General features: G+C 35.7%; 1 protein-coding gene across 1 annotated transcript; it reads left to right on the forward strand.

Annotated features, from left to right (window-relative positions):
• Positions 1–6,231: 6,231 nt before the first annotated feature.
• Slitrk6 (SLIT and NTRK like family member 6) lies at positions 6,232–12,102 on the forward strand. Its single transcript, XM_051195234.1, has 2 exons — positions 6,232–6,862; positions 9,333–12,102. Exon 2 carries the CDS (start codon positions 9,357–9,359, stop codon positions 11,877–11,879), a length of 2,523 nt encoding a protein of 840 aa, XP_051051191.1. The 5' UTR covers positions 6,232–6,862; positions 9,333–9,356; the 3' UTR covers positions 11,880–12,102.
• The last annotated feature ends 7,105 nt before the right edge of the window (positions 12,103–19,207 follow it).

A 19,207-nucleotide genomic window follows, 5' to 3' on the forward strand; every position in this document is an offset into this window, starting at 1 on the left:
TGGCTTTTGCCTGTTAAGCTTATCTTTAAACCATTTGTCCTATTCTTTAGCTTTACATATTTGCAGCCAGATCATATTATGTGTGAATGAAATCTAAGATTCAATTAAAAATTGACTTTAGAGAAAGTTGCAATGACAAATGACTACTCTCTTGAACTCTCACTTCTGTACAATGGGACAATTACATTAACCTCATATATTTTTCTCAAAATTACCCAGTCATATCAAAGTTATTACACAAGCTAGACATGTGTAAGTGTGACTCTCATTTATGGAGATGTAGATAGATTGGTTAAAAAAATAGAAAATATATACTTCTTCAGTTGAAAATTTATTCTGTTAATCAAAATGCATATTGTTGTTACAAGTAAAACTGCGGTAATTGTTAAACTCTCTTTCCAAGTGTGCATCTGAAAAATGATGCTTGTAAAATTTGATGGCCTTCTCTTCTACTGGAAGATGAATGTGAATTATAATTTCAATATTTGGAAAACACAGAAAAATATGGTAATTGGAAGAACTATTCTTCTTATTAACTATTATTAGTCCATTGAGAATTAAATTCAATTTATTATCATTTCACTAGCCACCAACTCTTCCTAGATAACTGTCTTCCCTTCATTATCCTACCCCCCCCCAACTCTCTGTCTTTTTAAGACATTAAAACCAATTTGGGCTTCCCAAATATCAAATGTTTTTGGATGTGTGATGCTTCATTAAGTGTAGTTGATTTATTAAGAACTACATTTTCAGAGAATACTTTCCATCCCCAAGCAGCAGTACTGCTTCATTTACATATTTTTTACAATATTTATGTCAAAATTTCAAATTTTGTACCTCAGGCAAATTTTATTCACTCTTATTGAAAGATATTTTCATTTTATTGAAGTAAACAGTTTTATACAATAGAAAATATAGTACTAAAATAAATATTTAAGTTGATATTAGGCTTTGGAGTTGTTTGAAAATGTTTATTTATTTCAGGTTCACTTTTAATGAAATAAATACATTTCAAGCCATATATATAGAAATATGAAGTTTGAACAAGTGATACTAAATACTTATTTACTAATGTTTATAAAATTGTTGTGTGAAAGGACCTGTAAGATAGTTTCCAGGAAATGGCACTGTAGCACAAGTTCTAATAATAAAAACCTGGAGTCAGTTATCAGGTAAACGTAATGAGGTATCACCCTCACCTGTTGCACTGACTACACCCATTACCCTCTCTCCTGTAAAAAAAAAGAAAAAAAAGAAAAAAGAAAAAGACCATGTGGAAACACTTAGATTGATAGAAATGAGTTAATCGTTAAGACATCTATCCAATAAGAATCTCTAGCCAATGGCCACCAGTTTCATAGCTAATACAATGTCTCTCTGTGTTATTTGGGGCTGATGCGGCTCTGGGACCAGGATGGCAGGACACTACTTGTAACAAGTAAATGCTAAAACATCAGAGACATAAAGGAGCCAGCTACTAGAGAGAGACTTCTTACGTCTAGGAAATTCTTGAACCAAATTGACAATCATGTCTTTAGCAATCCTCAGATTGAATGCTATCTCTATCAGACCTCAGACTGAATACAATGCTCCTGTCTCCTCCTGTCTTATATTTCAGTCTCTACCCAGCCATATCACTCTTATCTCCACCTCCCTAGTGCTGGGACTACAGGCAGGTGACTTCTAAGTATTGGGTTTAAAGCTTTAAGCCATCATGTCCTGGTTTTGTTTCTCTTTTAGACTGGATCAATTTGGTGTAGCCCAGGGTGGCCTTGAACTTACAGAGATCCTCCTACCTCTGCCTCCAACATCCTGGGTTTAATGTATGTGCCACCACAGCCTGGCCTCTTTGGCTAACTAGTGGCTAGCTCTCTACTCTGATCTTTAGGTAAGCTTTATCTGTCAAAGCACAAAGTATCACCAGGTGCTACTTATTCAATGCAATGAACTCTTAAAAAGGAGTAAGTGATGGACAAATGCCAGAACATCGTACTTTTACTGTCATCTATAGTCTGTAGCACGCGTACCAAGCCCACACACATGCAAACACTAATAGTAAAAAAAAAAAAAAAAAAAAAAAAAAAAAGGAATGAATTTTGAATAATAGTTACATTACTGATTCTCTAGGCTCAGCAGCTATCAACTGCCTATACCTCCTCATATAGGGTTGGATAAAATTGTCAAAAAATATTTCAAAGCAATGCAAAATCATTTCATAAGCATCCAAATAATTTTCACTTATTTGTATTTAATTATAGTAGCATTATTATGAATTTATGTAAGCTATAGAGTATACAAAGTAAGATGAAAGCTATTTTGAATATTTGGATTGAATATGTGCCCTCAATACAACTTCATCAGTACTTTCAAATTACATTTATTTAAGGGTCTATGTTTAAACATTTGCTTCAAAGTGTAAAAGCTCTACTAAATATTGACAAGATACTTGTGAGTTTCTCATTTCCAAAGTGTCAGCAAGAATTTTTTTTTCCATCAACAGTATTTAATTGTACCCCATATTGTGTAAAATATATACCAAATGTGTGACTCTGCAATATTTCAGATTCCAGAATTCTGCTCAGTCTCACAATGGTCTTTACTTAAATGTTATTATAAAGTCAGTACACAAGTTGTCTCAGATAGACTTAGTCCAGTGGTAAATGGATGAGTCTATTTTATTTTATTTTTGATATATGTGCTCATCTATTCCAGACTGGCCTTGAACCCATTATATAGCTAACAATAGTCTCAAACTTATGATTGTACTGCCTGCCTTAGCTAACTTTCTATGTGGTAAAACACCAGGACTAAAGCATCTTTAGGTGGGAAGGGTTTATTTCCGCTTAAAGTCTGTCATCCACACCAGTCAGGGCAGAATCTAAAGCAGAATCCTAGAAGCAGAACATGCAGAGACTATGAGCTAACCCACTTGCTTCTCGAGGCTTGCTCAGTCTGCTTTCTTATACAGCCCAGGGACATCTACCCAAGGATGGCACCACCCACAATGGGCTGGGCCCTTCCATATCAACTAGAAAGTGAACCACAGACATTCCCACTGGCCAGTCTGATGAGAGATTCGTCAGCTGAGGTCCCCACCTCCTAAATGACATTAGTTCACATCAAGTTGACTTAACTCGTCATTCAAGTGCCTCACCTCTAACATCGTACATGTAATCCTTTGCGAAATAGTCTAATATTCCTGATGGTGTGATAAAACACTTTTACTAAAATCAGCTTAGGTTAGCGTAAGGTTTTATTTGTCTTATATGTTATGTTACAGTCTGCCACTTCAGGAACAGAAAGGCAGGACCCTCACATTACATCCACAGTCAAGAGCAGAGAGGAGCAGATATATCACTGCTTCGTTGGTAGCCCCTTGCCATCTAGCTTTTCTCCACTCACACAGTTCATGTCTGCCTAAGGAACAGCCCACTACACTTTGAGTCTTTATATACCAATTAACAATTAAAACAATCCACCACAAACATGTCCCTGGTCTCTTTTATATAGACAGTTCTTTGGTTAGTGCTCTCCTATGCTCTATGCAATTTTGGGACACCAAGAATGGCTTTGTGAAGACTGGAAATTACCACCTGAATTACACCACCCTGGTCCTTGTATTAATTTTTTTTCTTTATTACTTCTTTACCATGTTTTATCTCTGCCATCTCATTATATGTATGCCACAACCATGCATTAGTAGCTCATATTTTCTTAGATTTATCTCCCATCTAAACTTTGAGTTTTGACAATTAAGATGGCTTCCATTTCCTGCATAAAAGCTGTTGTGTGTGCAGCTATTTACCATTTTAATTTTAATACACAATTACTAAGCTGACTTCACACTTCTCCAAAGGGACCAATCAAAATAGTTCATTTCTTCTAGCTACATGGAAATCTACATTTAAATAAAATTTTTTCATGTTTGTCTATGAGAAATGTGTACTCTGGAGATCAAAGGTATTGCTACACAGCATATTAAAACATTATATAATATGTATGTATGTATGAGTTGTGTATATATATAAACACATATATACACAAATATATATATATGTGTGTATATATACATATATATATATATATATATATATATATATCATATTAATTGTGAACATCTTCAATTCTGGAGTTAATGGCCAGTATGCTTTAGGTGTGATTCCTGATATATATATTTGATTTTGACTTTAGTACTCTACAGCAGGGAAAGATGGGGAAAAATATGTTTAAGGAACCATTATTTTCTACTAATTTTTAATATGCTCACATCATTTATTTTGATAGTGTGCATCTATCTAATGAAATAGCTGGTTATTGCAGTTAATGAAGCCTACGAACAGAAGCCTTACCTATAACCAATGGCTGTCCTAAGGTTTATGTTCAGCTAAAGCTGAGATCATGCTTAGACATGAGTTGTCAATGTTCTATATTATGTTGAAATGTTACAGATTGTACTGCAAGCAATTCTTGTTTGTTGAAAGTTACACAATAAGTGAGTTTTGATACAAGGGCCGGGGATGTATTGAAGGCATCATTCATGACGGGAAAGTGTTCTGCCACTGAGCTACCCTCTCAACCCTGAAGCTTCCTCATTCTGTTTATTTCCTTGCTTTTGCTAATTAAACAGCAATTTATGTACTAAAATGGAAATAAATAGCCAAATAATTAAGTATATAATACTTAAATTCCAGCTACTGGAAAACAGGCCTATGAATAAATTTGGCTAACACTGGGCACCAGAGTGTCATGGCACAGAGCACAAACTTCCATTTGTCCAGATGAAATTCTGACAACTGACTTGTGTTTCTCTAGTGGTGCTTCCTTCAAATATAAAATAATACACTGAGAACATGATGTCCTCAGAAGATGGTTGGGGTTTCTCATGTCTTTTATTTTTTGATTTGTGTCAATTCTAATCTTTGGTACCTTTCTGTATTATTAAATGGTTGAATTAATTAATACACCAGTGTATCTGAAGCAGTTATTCTCGAGTTTTAGTCCAATATCTCATCTTCATCCTCCTGGTCCTCATTTTTATTTCCTTTTCCACCCTTTTGGCACACAATACTACTGGTTTGTTAGAGGCACAATGAGCAGAGAATATAATACAAATGGATAGTTATAAATTCCTTGACAACGTGAATGTGTACCTGCTGTCAATCATTTCAACAATAATTCAATCATGGATTCTTCTTTCTTGATGATTTAAGTATCATCAAACTTTTTGAATGAAATTTTTTGAAATGAAACATACCTAAGGTGTGTATATGGTCTTTAGAATCTTTAGGCAAGAGTAAACCTAAACAGAATATTTTTGCAGAAATAAATATTGGTTTCTGATGTATTGTTTTTATAAATGAAATGATCATACATTTCAAGGTTTTGAAATAGTTTCGTATAAACAGCAGTTGGAGAACTAAAGAATCTGAAGTCTATGATTCCCCCCACTAAGTTTTTTAAAAGTTTTAAGATTTGGAGAAATAAATAATCTCCAAATCTAAACTATTGAGAAAAACTAGCTTCTTTTTCTTTTGACTAAATATTACAATTACTACATATGTAGTATTATTGATTTTGATTTGTGAGATGTAATCTCATATTTTGGGGTGTGACATGCAGCTTAAAAACTACTTCAATAATCTTATTAATTAAAACCCTTTAAAATAATGGCATTTCAATTACAAACAAAAAAATTTAAAAAGAGAGAGAGAGAGAGAGAGAGAGAGAGAGAGAGAGAGAGAGAGATGCAACATTAGCACCAAATTTTAAGCTTCATTATAAAGCATTAGCTCCGGGGGAACGAAATAATGAGGCCTGAAATCTTGAGTCAAACATAAGGCTTTTTATTTATTTTTTAAAGAATGAGAAATAAAAATAAACACATTCTTTAGGGAAGCGTTTTGTGTTAGCATTTTAAAATGTAATTAGTGTCCAATTTCTCCCAACAACAGTCTTAAAATGACAGGAAGAAACCGTCCTGCAGTTAGCCTGCTTGTCATTTCAATGTGTGTGTGTGAGTGTGTGTGTGTGTGTGTGTGTGTGTGTGTGAGTGTGTGTGTGTGTGTGTGTGTACAGCACAGTACACTGCTGTGAAGGAAAATATTCTGACACTGTATTATTCATCTTCCTTTCACAATAAAGTACATTATCGAACATTTAAAGCCACATGCGATTATTTCCATCAAAATGCATGTGTTCTCTATTCTTTACAAAGCAGTGGAGAGACTGTTTGCAGAAATAGGAGGAGTTGAACAGTCCCAAGGTGGAGCTGTCTCCTGTGTTATATGACACTGGCAGAGTAAAGCACTTCTGATGGGGAAGGGCTTAAAGGCTGAGTCAAAAGCCAAGAAGTCTCTCTATTTACGCCTACCTCCCAGTCCTTGGCAATCTGACTAATAACAAACTGAGCTAACTAGAAAGACTAGAAGGGGAGGAACTGAGCATTGCCGCAGTCTGGATCTCCAACCAAAGAAAGCAAGAGTGAGCACCCCCTCCAGCTCTGCAAAACATCTTGTTTATTTACCGTGATCAGCAGCTTTTCAGTGGTTAACTATATGCAAGGCAAAGTCAGCATAGCTGTGAAGTATGCCGTGAATATTAATTGGGAGAAGAAGGACTACGGTTTCAGGATGCTCCAGTGTGTTCTCTGCCTGCAACACTTCCAGAGAGAATAAGTGCTCAGTGTTTTGTCTTTGACCAGATGTTTTAACTTTCTGAAGCTTCGGGACTTGACGAAAAGCGATCTTTGAGGAGTAAGTGCACTGTGCTTGGTGTTTCCTTTTTTAATAAACGAACTGATTGACTTTGGACACGTCTTCCAACTGAGCATTCTAGACAGTGCCAGGAAGTGTCTGCTTAACAGGTAAGAGGAATGTCTCCAGCCTCTCCTTATATTGATATTTGCATTATCATGAAATGCGTCTCTCTCTCTCTCTCTCTCTCTCTCTCTCTCTCTCTCTCTCTCTCTCTCTCTCTCTCTCTCTCTCTCTCTCTCTCTCTTTTTTCTTAAAGGATACTCAGTTTCATTTTTGTTCAGTGGCCAAGCCAGCACTGTAGCAAATGCCTGTTCTCCTGGGCAACGGGCATTTAGTTCAACAGCTGGGTAGGAATGAGCAGATGTCATAATATACCATTATTTTGTTTAAAACATGTGGTTTGTGATTAGAAACTAAAAGTATGTGCTTCCTGTAGAAAGATTAAATGCTACGGTCGAATTTCAAGTATGGGACCAATATTAGACGATGCTTTGAACTTTGCACGATACTTTTATAAGGTTCTGTCATGGAAATATGCATTCTTTGATAATATCCACATGGAGTTGTGGCTATTTTAAGATTATGGTAGATATGTGAACTAGAAATTCATTCTTGAAAACTGTACATTTCTGAAATGATGATCAGTCCTTCCATGCATATTTTTAATAGCATAAGTTGTTTTTAAGATAAAAATAAGCTGTAACCATCTGGAAAATATTTACTGTGTTCCAAGGATGCTGCAGTTGATGAAATAAATCAAAGTCCTTGTTAGTAATTTATGAATTACTTAGACTTTTTGTGAGCCAAGGCACAAGCTGTAGGCTTCAAAACAAGCTTCTTAGTTGTGAGCTGAGCACTCGGGATTGTTTAAAATCAGTCTGTCTCCCTGTGGAAATGTAAAACCTCCTAACTTTGCCTTGACACGCAAATGCTTTTGATTGCTTAGTTCCTTCAGTTGCCTTTTTGCCTTCCAGAAACTTTGAACCATAAGTTTCCAAGGAAACAATATATTTTTAGGATTCACTGACTATGGTCAGTCTGTGACAAAATCTGGGATATTTTCTCTGACTGCAAATTTTATTTTAATCAAAGTGAGTATTCATATTTTTATCTACAAAACTGAAAGCATGTATCACTTTGTAGTGTTCAATAGTTGTGAAATATGGTCTTTGTCTTTTAATTTCATTCATCTACTTGTGGTCATATATTTAAAGAAAGGAAAAAGTTTTTATGTATTTAGTATTATGTGTGTTTGCCACTGCAGCTATTTCAAAGTGAGTCTGTCTGAAATTACTGATTGAGACCTATGCTGTAATTTTGTGGGAACTGAGAAACAAGCTCTTCTCCTATTCTATCATTTTAAGGCAACCTAGGAATATCCTGAAACATATGCAAAGGAGCACAGGTTATTTCAGAGCTCATTGTTTGAAAATGCTTGCCTTCTTAAAGGCATAATTATGTGATGGGTGGTGGCATTCAGTTTCCTACTGCCTGCTTAGTATGTCCTGTGCAAGCCACTGGCCAGACCTTTACAGGAGGCATTTTTTTTTAACAGTACATTGAAACAAGTGTTAAAGATTGTTTTCCTTTTGCTTCTTAAAGTTTTATTTTATTCATGATGAAATTAAAAAGTAGCAGGAAGTATCTATCTCATGTCTAGGAATCCAAAATAAATTGTGTAACTTTTTTTTGAAATATGGGTATTCTTAAGCACATACATTTGACACTCAGAAGTGTGTATGAACTGCCTCAAAAAGAATAGTCAAAACTTAGTCATTTTTGTCATGCTTAGTTTTATTCTGTAATAAGATATACATCTTCCTGTATCTTTTAAAATGATTTATCAATAGTATGTATATATTCTGCAAAAAAACAGAGCAAGTTAAAACAGAGAGATGTTTGTATAACTAAGTTCAGATTACCTATAAGCATCCATGCACATACATACATACATACATACATACATATATATATTGCATTTCTTTATCCCCAGTGATCTACATTATTTCATCTCATATGTATATATGTATACACACACACATGTGTGTGTGTGTGTGTGTATTTTTCCCTTTTTCATTTAAATTTGAAACAAGGTTGATTTATGTGTCAATCCTAGTTCCCTAACCCTCCCATGCTCCCATGTGTGTGTGTGTTTGTGTGTGTGTGTGTGTTTGTGGAATAATAGTTATTTGTTGCATAGAAAAATAATACAAGCTATCAAGGTATATTCACATATTCCATTTTGGACGTGATCAAGTATCTAGTTAACCAGGAAGGAATTGTCTTATACATGAAAAGCGGTATCTTTAGTAGTTGAGATCAAAATTGCTAATATAGTATCATAAGTGTAATTTAGTATCATAAGTGTAATTTCCTAAATCTTGAACAATATAAAAGTTAAAGTTAACTAAACAGCTCTGTCTAAATAAACTATTAATCAAATACTAAAGAGAATATATAGATGCAGCAAGCTATTCACAGTTGCACAGTAGTTTTCTTTGTGTATGAAAATCTGTCAGATACATCTCCCTGCTTTTGCCCATTAAAAACCCTTGTTATTGAATTGTTGTTTTGCAGAGTTAGATCCAGGCATAGGACAACATGAAGCTGTGGATTCACCTCCTTTGTTCAGCTCTCCTTACCTGTCTATCTCTACAGTCCCAGTCAACAATGCCCTCAGTCAGAGGTTCTTGCGACACTCTTTGCAACTGTGAAGAGAAAGATGGCATAATGCTAATAAATTGTGAAGAAAGGGGCATCGATAAATTATCCCAAATAAGCGTGCCACCATCACGACCTTTCCAGTTAAGCTTATTAAATAATGGCTTGACAGTTCTTCACACCAATGCCTTTTCTGGCCTTGCCAATGCTCTCTCAATACACCTTGGATTTAATAACATTGCAGATATTGAGACTGGTGCATTTAACGGCCTTGGGCTTCTTAAGCAACTTCATATCAATCACAATTCTTTGGAAATTCTTAAAGAGGATACCTTCCATGGTTTGGAGAACCTGGAATTCTTGCAGGCTGATAATAATTTCATTACAGTTATTGAACCAAGTGCCTTCAGCAAGCTCAATCGGCTGAAAGTATTGATTTTAAATGACAATGCTATCGAGAGTCTTCCTCCAAACATATTTCGATTTGTTCCTTTAACCCATCTAGATCTTCGTGGAAATCAGTTGCAAACACTGCCTTATGTTGGTTTTTTGGAACACATTGGGCGGATCTTGGATCTCCAGTTGGAGGATAATAAGTGGGCCTGTAATTGTGAATTACTGCAGCTAAAAAACTGGTTAGAAAACATGCCTCCACAGTCCATAATTGGTGATGTTGTGTGCAACAGCCCTCCACTTTTCAAAGGGAGCATACTTAGTCGACTGAAAACGGAATCTATTTGTCCTACTCCACCCGTGTATGAAGAACATGAGGATCCATCAGGATCTTTGCTGGCCATAACATCTTCAACAAGTGACAGCCGCATATCAACCAAGAATACATCCATTTTAAAACAACCTACCAAAGCACCAGGTTTGATACCTTACCTTACAAAGCCATCCACTCAGCTTCCAGTACCATACTGTCCTATTCCTTGCAACTGCAAAGTCCTCTCGCCATCAGGACTTCTAATCCACTGTCAAGAGCGCAATATTGAAAGCTTATCAGATCTACAACCTCCTCCACAAAATCCCAGAAAGCTGATTCTTGCAGGCAATATTATTCATACCTTAGTGAAGACTGACCTGATGGAATACTTCACGTTGGAAATGCTTCACTTGGGAAACAATCGCATTGAAGTTCTTGAAGAAGGATCATTTATGAATCTAACAAGACTACAGAAGCTCTATCTCAATGGTAATCATCTAACCAAACTAAACAAAGGCATGTTCCTCGGTCTTCACAGCCTTGAGTATTTGTATCTCGAATACAATGCAGTAAAAGAAATACTACCAGGGACCTTCAACCCAATGCCTAAACTGAAAGTTCTTTATTTAAATAACAACCTCCTTCAAGTTTTACCACCACATATTTTTTTGGGTGTTCCTCTAACTAGAGTAAATCTTAAAACAAACCAATTCACCCATTTACCTGTAAGTAATATCTTAGATGACCTTGACTTACTGATCCAGATTGACCTTGAAGATAACCCCTGGGATTGCTCCTGTGACCTGGTTGGATTGCAACAATGGTTACACAAACTTGGCAAAAACACCCTGACAGATGATATCCTCTGTACTTCCCCAGGGCATCTTGACAAAAAGGAATTAAAAGCCCTCAACAGTGAACTTCTTTGCCCTGGTTTAGTGAACAATCCTTCCTTGCCAACTCAGACTAGCTACATTATGGTGACTTCTCCCACAGCATCAACAGCTACAGCTGGTACTATTTTAAGTTCTCTCACTGATGCAGTTCCTCTATCAGTTCTAATATTAGGACTTTTGATTGTGTTCATAACTATTGTATTCTGTGCTGCGGGGATTGTGGTTCTTGTGCTCCACCGTAGGAGAAGATATAAAAAGAAAAAAGGAGATGAGCAAATGAGAGACAACAGTCCTGTACATTTGCATTACAGCATGTATGGTCATAAAACAACTCATCATACAACTGAAAGGCCTTCTGCCTCTCTCTATGAGCAGCATATGGTGAGCCCCATGGTTCATGTCTACAGAAGTCCAACCTTTGGTCCAAAGCATTTGGAGGAAGGTGAAGAAAGGAATGATAAAGAAGGAAATGATGCAAAACACCTCCAGAGGAGCCTGCTAGAACGGGAAAATAATTCACCACTTACAGGTTCAAATATGAAATACAAAACTGCAGACCAATCAACAGATTTTTTATCCTTTCAGGATGCAAGCTCATTATATAGGAACATTTTGGAGAAAGAAAGGGAGCTTCAGCAACTGGGCATCACTGAGTACCTAAGAAAAAACATTGCTCAGCTCCAGCCAGATGTGGAAGTCAACTATCCTGGAGCCCACGAGGAACTGAAGTTAATGGAAACATTGATGTACTCACGACCGAGAAAGGTGTTGGTGGAACAGACTAAGAATGAATATTTTGAGCTCAAAGCTAACTTGCATGCTGAACCTGACTATTTAGAAGTCTTGGAGCAACAAACATAGATGGGTTATTTGTGGGCTTTTGCAGAAATGCTGTGCTTCTGTCTTAAGTCCAAACCTTGAGAACAAGTGCCTTACATGAGTGTCATCAATCAGAACTCAGCACAGCAGGAATCCTATGGGAGATAAGAGAAGAAAGTGAAACTCAGGGATCATGAAGGAAGCCATGGCATTATCTTTAGGCAATTTTGCCTGTTCCAAATAAGAAAAAAGTCTTTGCATATAACTGACACAAGGATTATAGTAGTATTGCTCCATATGTTTAAAAGTTTTTTATAGACTTCGTCTTAAACGCCTAAAGGGTTAACTATCTAATTAGCTCCAGTTTTCTTGAATACTTTATCCATGACTGAATAAATTTGGATTTCATCAGTTAAGAATATAGCTGTATATATAAATATATAGGGTATGTAAGAGATGTAGTCATAACCAATTCATGTGTCAGAAATTTGCATTGTCGAATACTCTAAATTTTCTCACCATAAATGCAAAGGGAACTGGAAATTAAATTTAAAAATGGCAATAGCAAATGAAAAATGTAAATTGTAATGATTTATAATTTTCAACAAAGGATGAATAAACAAATGCCACATCGTAGCTTTCTGAATTGAAACACAGATGACTAATAGTTCATGTGGGATGAATAAGCAAATGTTAGTTATCAGTACACATTTTGTGTGTATGTTTTTTCTGTAAAGCTGCTGTGAAACTAAGGTATGCCATTTGTGTTAAACATTCTATTCTTCTTGGAATATTTTTCAAATGCTACTGAGATTATACTGTATATATGATTAGAGCACTTAGTAAATTTACTTCTTTTCATAGTGTTAGTCATTTGTACAACTGGATGACAATGATAGAAATATGTCTTTTGTGGAAAGTAATTCAAAGATATGAAATGAATAGCAAAGATTATTTTATTTTTATTGATATACACTGATAGAGGCAATAGTTTAGTAGCAAAAGGCACTTCTACAGGTAAGTGTTCTGATTTGCCTCAGGAGAGGGACACTGTAGCTTTATTTACAATAAGGTATCACTAGATTTCTATGAACTATTTATTCTGTACAGTTTTGTATATTTTTGGTTCACAAAATAATTATTCTTGGGTGCCTTTTTAAGAAAATTGAAATTACTGCTCACTACAATAAAACTAAAATGAAAACTATTTTCAAATGTGTTTCAATATTTACTCTGAGCTGTGATTCAATCAGGTCATGATTCTAACCTAAATATATGGTCTGATTGTGTAAAAGGAGGGTTCAGTTTGTGTGTGCATATAAGTGCTTTGTCCAACAGAGAAAGAGACAGAGAGAGGGAGAGGGGGAGAGAGAGAGAGAGAGAGAGAGAGAATACCATATGAATGACACCTAACCAAACTTAAAATAAAAGTTTACTTATTTATTTCTATTCATAGTTTTCTCGTCTTATCTTGCATTAGGACAAAGGATCCATTAATGTAACTGAGTTCTTGAGTTCTGTATTTTTTAACACATTGCAATCCCAGGCTCTTGTTTAGAGAGAGAAACTATTTTGTATAAGGAAGTACTTTGTCCATTCATTTAACAATATAAATGAGCAATGTCTGGAAGTTCCACTAGGAATCCCATCTTTTGCTACTCACATTTTTTTCCTACTGTCAATTCTGTGAGTTCTGTGCCCAGCCTCACAGGTTTAAAACTAGATCTGAGTCTTACATGCAATCACATTCACTAGATTTGAATTGTAGATTGTTTTGTACAGGAATGGATTTAATACTTTAAAAGCTCATTGTAAATCACCATCTCTTCATTAATTTCCCAAAATTTGAAAGTCCAGTAAACTTTCATTTTTGTTTCAGAGTAACACTTCTAGTTAAATTGCATGATAATCAACAATTTCTCCAAGCAGTGAGTTTATCCATTACACATTGAATAAAAGGACAAAGCTTCTTTATCAGAACAGTAAATATGTTATCATATTTCTCCTACTCAGTTGAGTTTCTGCCAATATTTTTTCTGGTTTTGTTGTTTATTTTATATTCCATCCATATTTTTCCCTCCCACCCCCTCTCGACTCCTTCCACATCCTAATCCCCTCAGCCCTCCCTAAGTCTACTCCTTCTCACAAGTAAGGAATCCAATGAGCAGTAACCATAGTCTGTTCTGCCAATATTTTATCCCAATCATATTCATGGATGTATTAACAAGATGTAAAAATTTTCCATGCCTTGGAAACCTTGGGAGTGGCTCCAGGTGTGCAAGATTATGCATGCATGAAGAAAAACATGCGTTTGAGAATATACTTCCCTTTTCAGTATAGTAACATTTCGACACTGGTGATGTTAATAGTATTAATTTCTCAACTTATAATCTAAAAAAACAAAGTTATTTATGAAATCATGTAAATATAAGCCTCAAAGACATCACAAAGATTAAATACAGTAAACAGGTTCCCATACTTTTAATGGACATGGAAATCATTATAGCTTCCAAAGGGTACAATATTTTAAGTACTTAAAATGTCTTTCACAATGAATATTTATTTGTGTTTTATTTTGTTACTAATTATTGATCATTGATTAATATTTCCAATGATGCTTTATAATCTGTGATAATTTTTCAATTTTTTGATTACTTTTATTATATCCTCTTAGTCTTGTTAAAGAAAATGAAAACTGTTGCATTACTTGTTTAAGAAGTCAATTTGGTCTCTGGAACTAATAGAGTGACCCAGGGGTCACACTCTTATTTTACTGGTTCCATCTTTACCATGTAAGTTGTTCACCCAAAAGCACTTGATTTTATGAAGTTAACTATTTGTTTAAATCAGAAGTCATTCTGTTTTCATTTTAATCACCATATATATTGAGGCATGTACAGAAAATAAATTTCTGTAGTGTACTGTCAGGTATATTATCATTGCACATCAACATTTTTAATTCTATCTTAATACATTATACAAAAGCTAGATTAAGATTTATATGAAAAGTCACATTTCTCTGTAAATGACATTTAATTCCTTCCTTGTAAATTTAACCCTGTGTCTTCTTGCATATTTCCGTGGATCTCCATCATGGGACTGGATTTAAAAGAAAGAATTACATTAATGATGTTGCCTTCTTACAACAACCTCCTGGCAGGGAGAAATCCTCTTTCTCTGATGTCATGTTAAGTAAACTGAAGCATCATGTAAGCTGCCTTAAGCTGCCTTTATGCCTTGGCCAACTAATTCCAAAGGCTCAGGATTTGAAGCAGGATTGAATGTGTGACATATATAAACCCTGTTTTCATTAATGTGACACTTTTGAAGTAATGGCTTATGCCTTCATATATAAATACAGGACTTTCTCTCAACCTATACATTGATACCTATTAATTAAGATGTGTGTGTGTGTGTCTGTGTGTGTGTGTGTGTCTGTGTGTCTGTGTGTGTGTGTGTGATACCACATATATGTATATGTGGTATCAATTCATCTCCCAAATATATACATGATGAGATAATATAAAATTTCAATACAATACTTATTTGGAGCTGTACATAGATGGCATTATAGTCTTAATATACTTATAATTAAATTGAGTATTCTATGATTACTATCAGATGAATAATCAAATTCACTCTGAAAGAGGAGGAAACAAAAAATCTCCTGGCAATTTAGTCATGTATTATTTTTCTTCCAGAAAATATCCACAAAATTTTCAAGAGAGTTCTACTTCAACCAGATAGCCTTGTCCCTGGGAGACAAATAAAAAAGTCACCTGATAATCTAGGAATAGACAAATGATCAAAAACACAGAATTCATTATCTTCTGTTTATTTCTAACTATTCTAACAAGATATATTCTCGGGTTCTTCTGAAGATATGACTCAAATATAGTACCTAATTATTGTTTATAATAATTATAACATTAAATTATTTCTGTTCAATGACTAACCATTTATGGAAACAACAGCATTTTTCAGCCTTCTGGGTGCAATTACTTTCTGAATTTTGTATTTATGTTTATTGTGTACAGGGACATTCTTACAGGTTTATAACAGGGAAGACAGCTAGATGTGAACTCCTTTTCTAGTTGCTTTGAAAGCGTAATGAAATAGACAAATACTCTTCTGTTACTAAATGTCTTTAAGCAGATTAGTGAATGAAGAAACAACAAAATGCAAGCACACCCTGCTGTATTACTAACTTGATTTTTTAAAAATTTGACACATTTAAAATAGAGTACTTTTGTTTTAAATTTTAAAACATGGAAAGCAGGATCCTGACCTCATAGCATAATATTTTGCTCTTCATTTCCTTTTCTATTTTTTTTTTTAGCCAAGAGAAATTATCTAAGGCTTGATAAATTTTAAATGATTATCATATGTAAAAATCTCTGGGAAATTAAATATCACTTCATTAAGAAAGAATATACAAAACAATAATGTTCTTGTAATTATTTTATTGCAATGGACTTTACTAATGGCAAGAAAATCACCATTAGTGCTCACATGGGCTAATTAGTTTTGCATATTTTTCTTGATATTCTAAGGAAGCCAAATAAACAGAAGTCCATGTTAATTTCTATCAATCATAGGTTTATATAGAACCATATAATAAAAGAAGCAAGTTCACATTAAAGTGCAGCACATTACTGATTCTTGGGAAATCAGAGTGGTAGAAATGTTACATGATTCCATTCACTAAAATCTACTGACCAGGTATATGTGGCCCCTTTTCTGTGCATTCAAAAAACAAAGCTATGTATTATGCTACAGCAAACAAAAGATGGTAAAACATAGCACAATCCATACACATCTGGAACTCTTTGATGGTAGCTGTAAGGAAGTAAATAAGTTGACTTTGACCAATCCCTCCCAACCTTCCTAATGCTCTATCCCTTTCATACACTTCCATATGTTGTGGAGATCTCAACTATAACATTATTTTCATTGTTATTTCATAACTGTATTGTTGCCACAATTATTAATTGTAATAAAAATATCTGATATGCAGGATATCTGATGTGCAACTCAAATATATCCTGAACTACAGGTTGAAAAACCACTGCCATAGGCAACATGGCTGGTAAGAGAAAGGAATGCAGAGTGAGAGTCATGGTTTGCTTCTGGGGTTGACCCATTTCCTTTGTTGGATTCTTAGAGCATTGGTGCTTGTCAGCCCACCTGTGGTCTTTATATGGTATTTATGAGAGTATTTTAAGAGACACTGGAACCTCAGAAATGCAATCTTGATAGTTTGTTACTGTATTTAGTATACACCGAGATGTATTCCTGGTACACAAAAAGACTTTGGGAGCACATTCCTCATGGAGGTATACTCCCTTAACCTAGAGGCAGGAGGGGGGGCCTAGTCCCTACTCCAAATGACTTGACAGATTTTGTTGACCCATTCCTGGAAGGCATCACCTTCCCTGTGGAATGGTGGGGGGATGGGATGGGAGGTAGTCAGGGGGCATGGGAGGGAGCAAGAGAGGGAGGAAGGGAGAGAAAACTGGGATAGATATATCAAATAAGAAAATAATAATAATAATAATAATAATAATAATAATAAAAGTTGTGGAGGAAAAGAAGAACAATCTTATCTCTAACCAATATTAACAATGGCTTGCGTAGTTCTACACCATTCAAAATTATGTATTATTCCATTATAGACGATGTTTGTAAAAGATTAATAATGTAATTGAAAACGTGTTACTGAAGCAGAGAGGAAAACAATTGTGGCATCTTTCCTGCAAGTTCTGAAATGGTTTGTTATTCATCAATATGTATTTCTTTTTCAAAAACTATTTTTAAGAATGAAATTTCCCCCTCTTCATCCACCCCCTAACATGCTCCAATTTACTCAGGAGATCTTGACTATTTCTCCTTCCCAAGGGGTCCATGTATGTCTCTTTTAGGATCCTCCTTGTTAACTAGCTTCTCTGAGGTTGTAGACTATAGACTGGGGAGGAGGGGTGGAAGAGAAGAACATGAGGGAACAGGATGCTTGACTTGCTGGAAGGACAGAGAAGGAGAGGAAGGAAAGTGGTGTTTTAATAGAAGGAGCCATTATAGGGTTAATGATAAACCTAGAACAAGGGAAATTCCCTGGAATCCACAAGATGACTCTAACTAAGAATCTTAGCAATAATGGAGAAGCTACCTTAAATGTCCTTCCCCTGTAATGAGACTGATGACTTAAATGCCATCATAGAGCCTTCATCTAGTTGCTGATGGAGTCAGATGCGTAGATCCACAGCTAAGCACTGGGCAAAGCTCTCGGAATCCAGTAGAAGAGAGGGAGGGTGATAATATGAACAAAGGGGTCAAGACCATGGAGGGGAAACCTACATAAACAGCTGACCTGACCTAGAGGGATCCCACTGACTCTTGACTGACAGCTGGAGAACCTGCTTAGGACTGAACTCAGTCCTCTGAATGTGGGTGATTGTTTATGAGGTCACTAGCAGTAAGACTAGGATTTATTCCTAATACATGAACTGGATTTTTGGAGCAAGGAATAGCTTAATGAGCCTAGGGTCAAGGCTTTGGTCCTGTCTTCAGTGTGATTTGACACACTTTTGACTCCCTGTGAGAAACGTCAACCCTCTGAGGAGTGAGTGGATGAGGGGTGAGTAGTAGGAAGTCGGAGAAGATGGCGGAAGGGAGGGAGGGGAGGAGGGATTAATATGTGAAATAAAAAGACTGCTTTAAAAACGTGAAAAAGAATGAACATTTATGACAAATAATATCAAAGAAATCACAATGCATGCAGTTGTCATGATGTTGATTTAAGTGAAAATGTCAAGTCAAGCTTGTTTCAAATTTAAATAAAAAATGTCAAGTCAATGTAAAAGACAGCATACAATTCAACTGTTTTAGTACACACGAGGTCTACAGTTCCATATTTCATTTTAAACCTATTTATGTCCTATTCCCATGGATTTTTCTTTTTTAATTTAATTTTTTAATTTAATTTATTATCTTACATGTCGATCCCAGTTCCCTCTCCCTCCCTCCATTTTACCCTCTCTGCCCCCTCACATGCACCCTGACCACCCTTCCCTAACATCCCCCCACCCCAATTCTACATGTAGGGCAATGCCATCCAGGTGGGGTCATGTAAATCTGTCAAGTCATTTGAAGTAGGGACTAGGGCTTCTCTCCTGTCTCTAGGTTAAGAGATTTATCCCTCCATGGGGGATGTGTTCGCAAAGTCCTTTTGTGCACCAGGAATTCATTCTGGCTCCACTGTCTGAGGTCCTCAGTCCTTCTGGCTGAGACCCATATTCAGGGGGACCTGAGTTAGTCCCATGCTGGATTCCCAGCTATCAGTGTGGAGACCAGGTAGCTCCTCCTTGTTCAGG

The sequence above is a fragment of the Phodopus roborovskii genome, unplaced genomic scaffold (genome assembly GCF_943737965.1).
Source record: "Phodopus roborovskii unplaced genomic scaffold, PHOROB, whole genome shotgun sequence".
NCBI lineage: Eukaryota > Metazoa > Chordata > Mammalia > Rodentia > Cricetidae > Phodopus > Phodopus roborovskii.

Excerpts from the sequence above, each read along its gene's own strand:
- Slitrk6 (XM_051195234.1), top strand. The coding sequence starts at position 9,357 with ATGAAGCTGTGGATTCACCTCCTTTGTTCAGCTCTCCTTACCTGTCTA.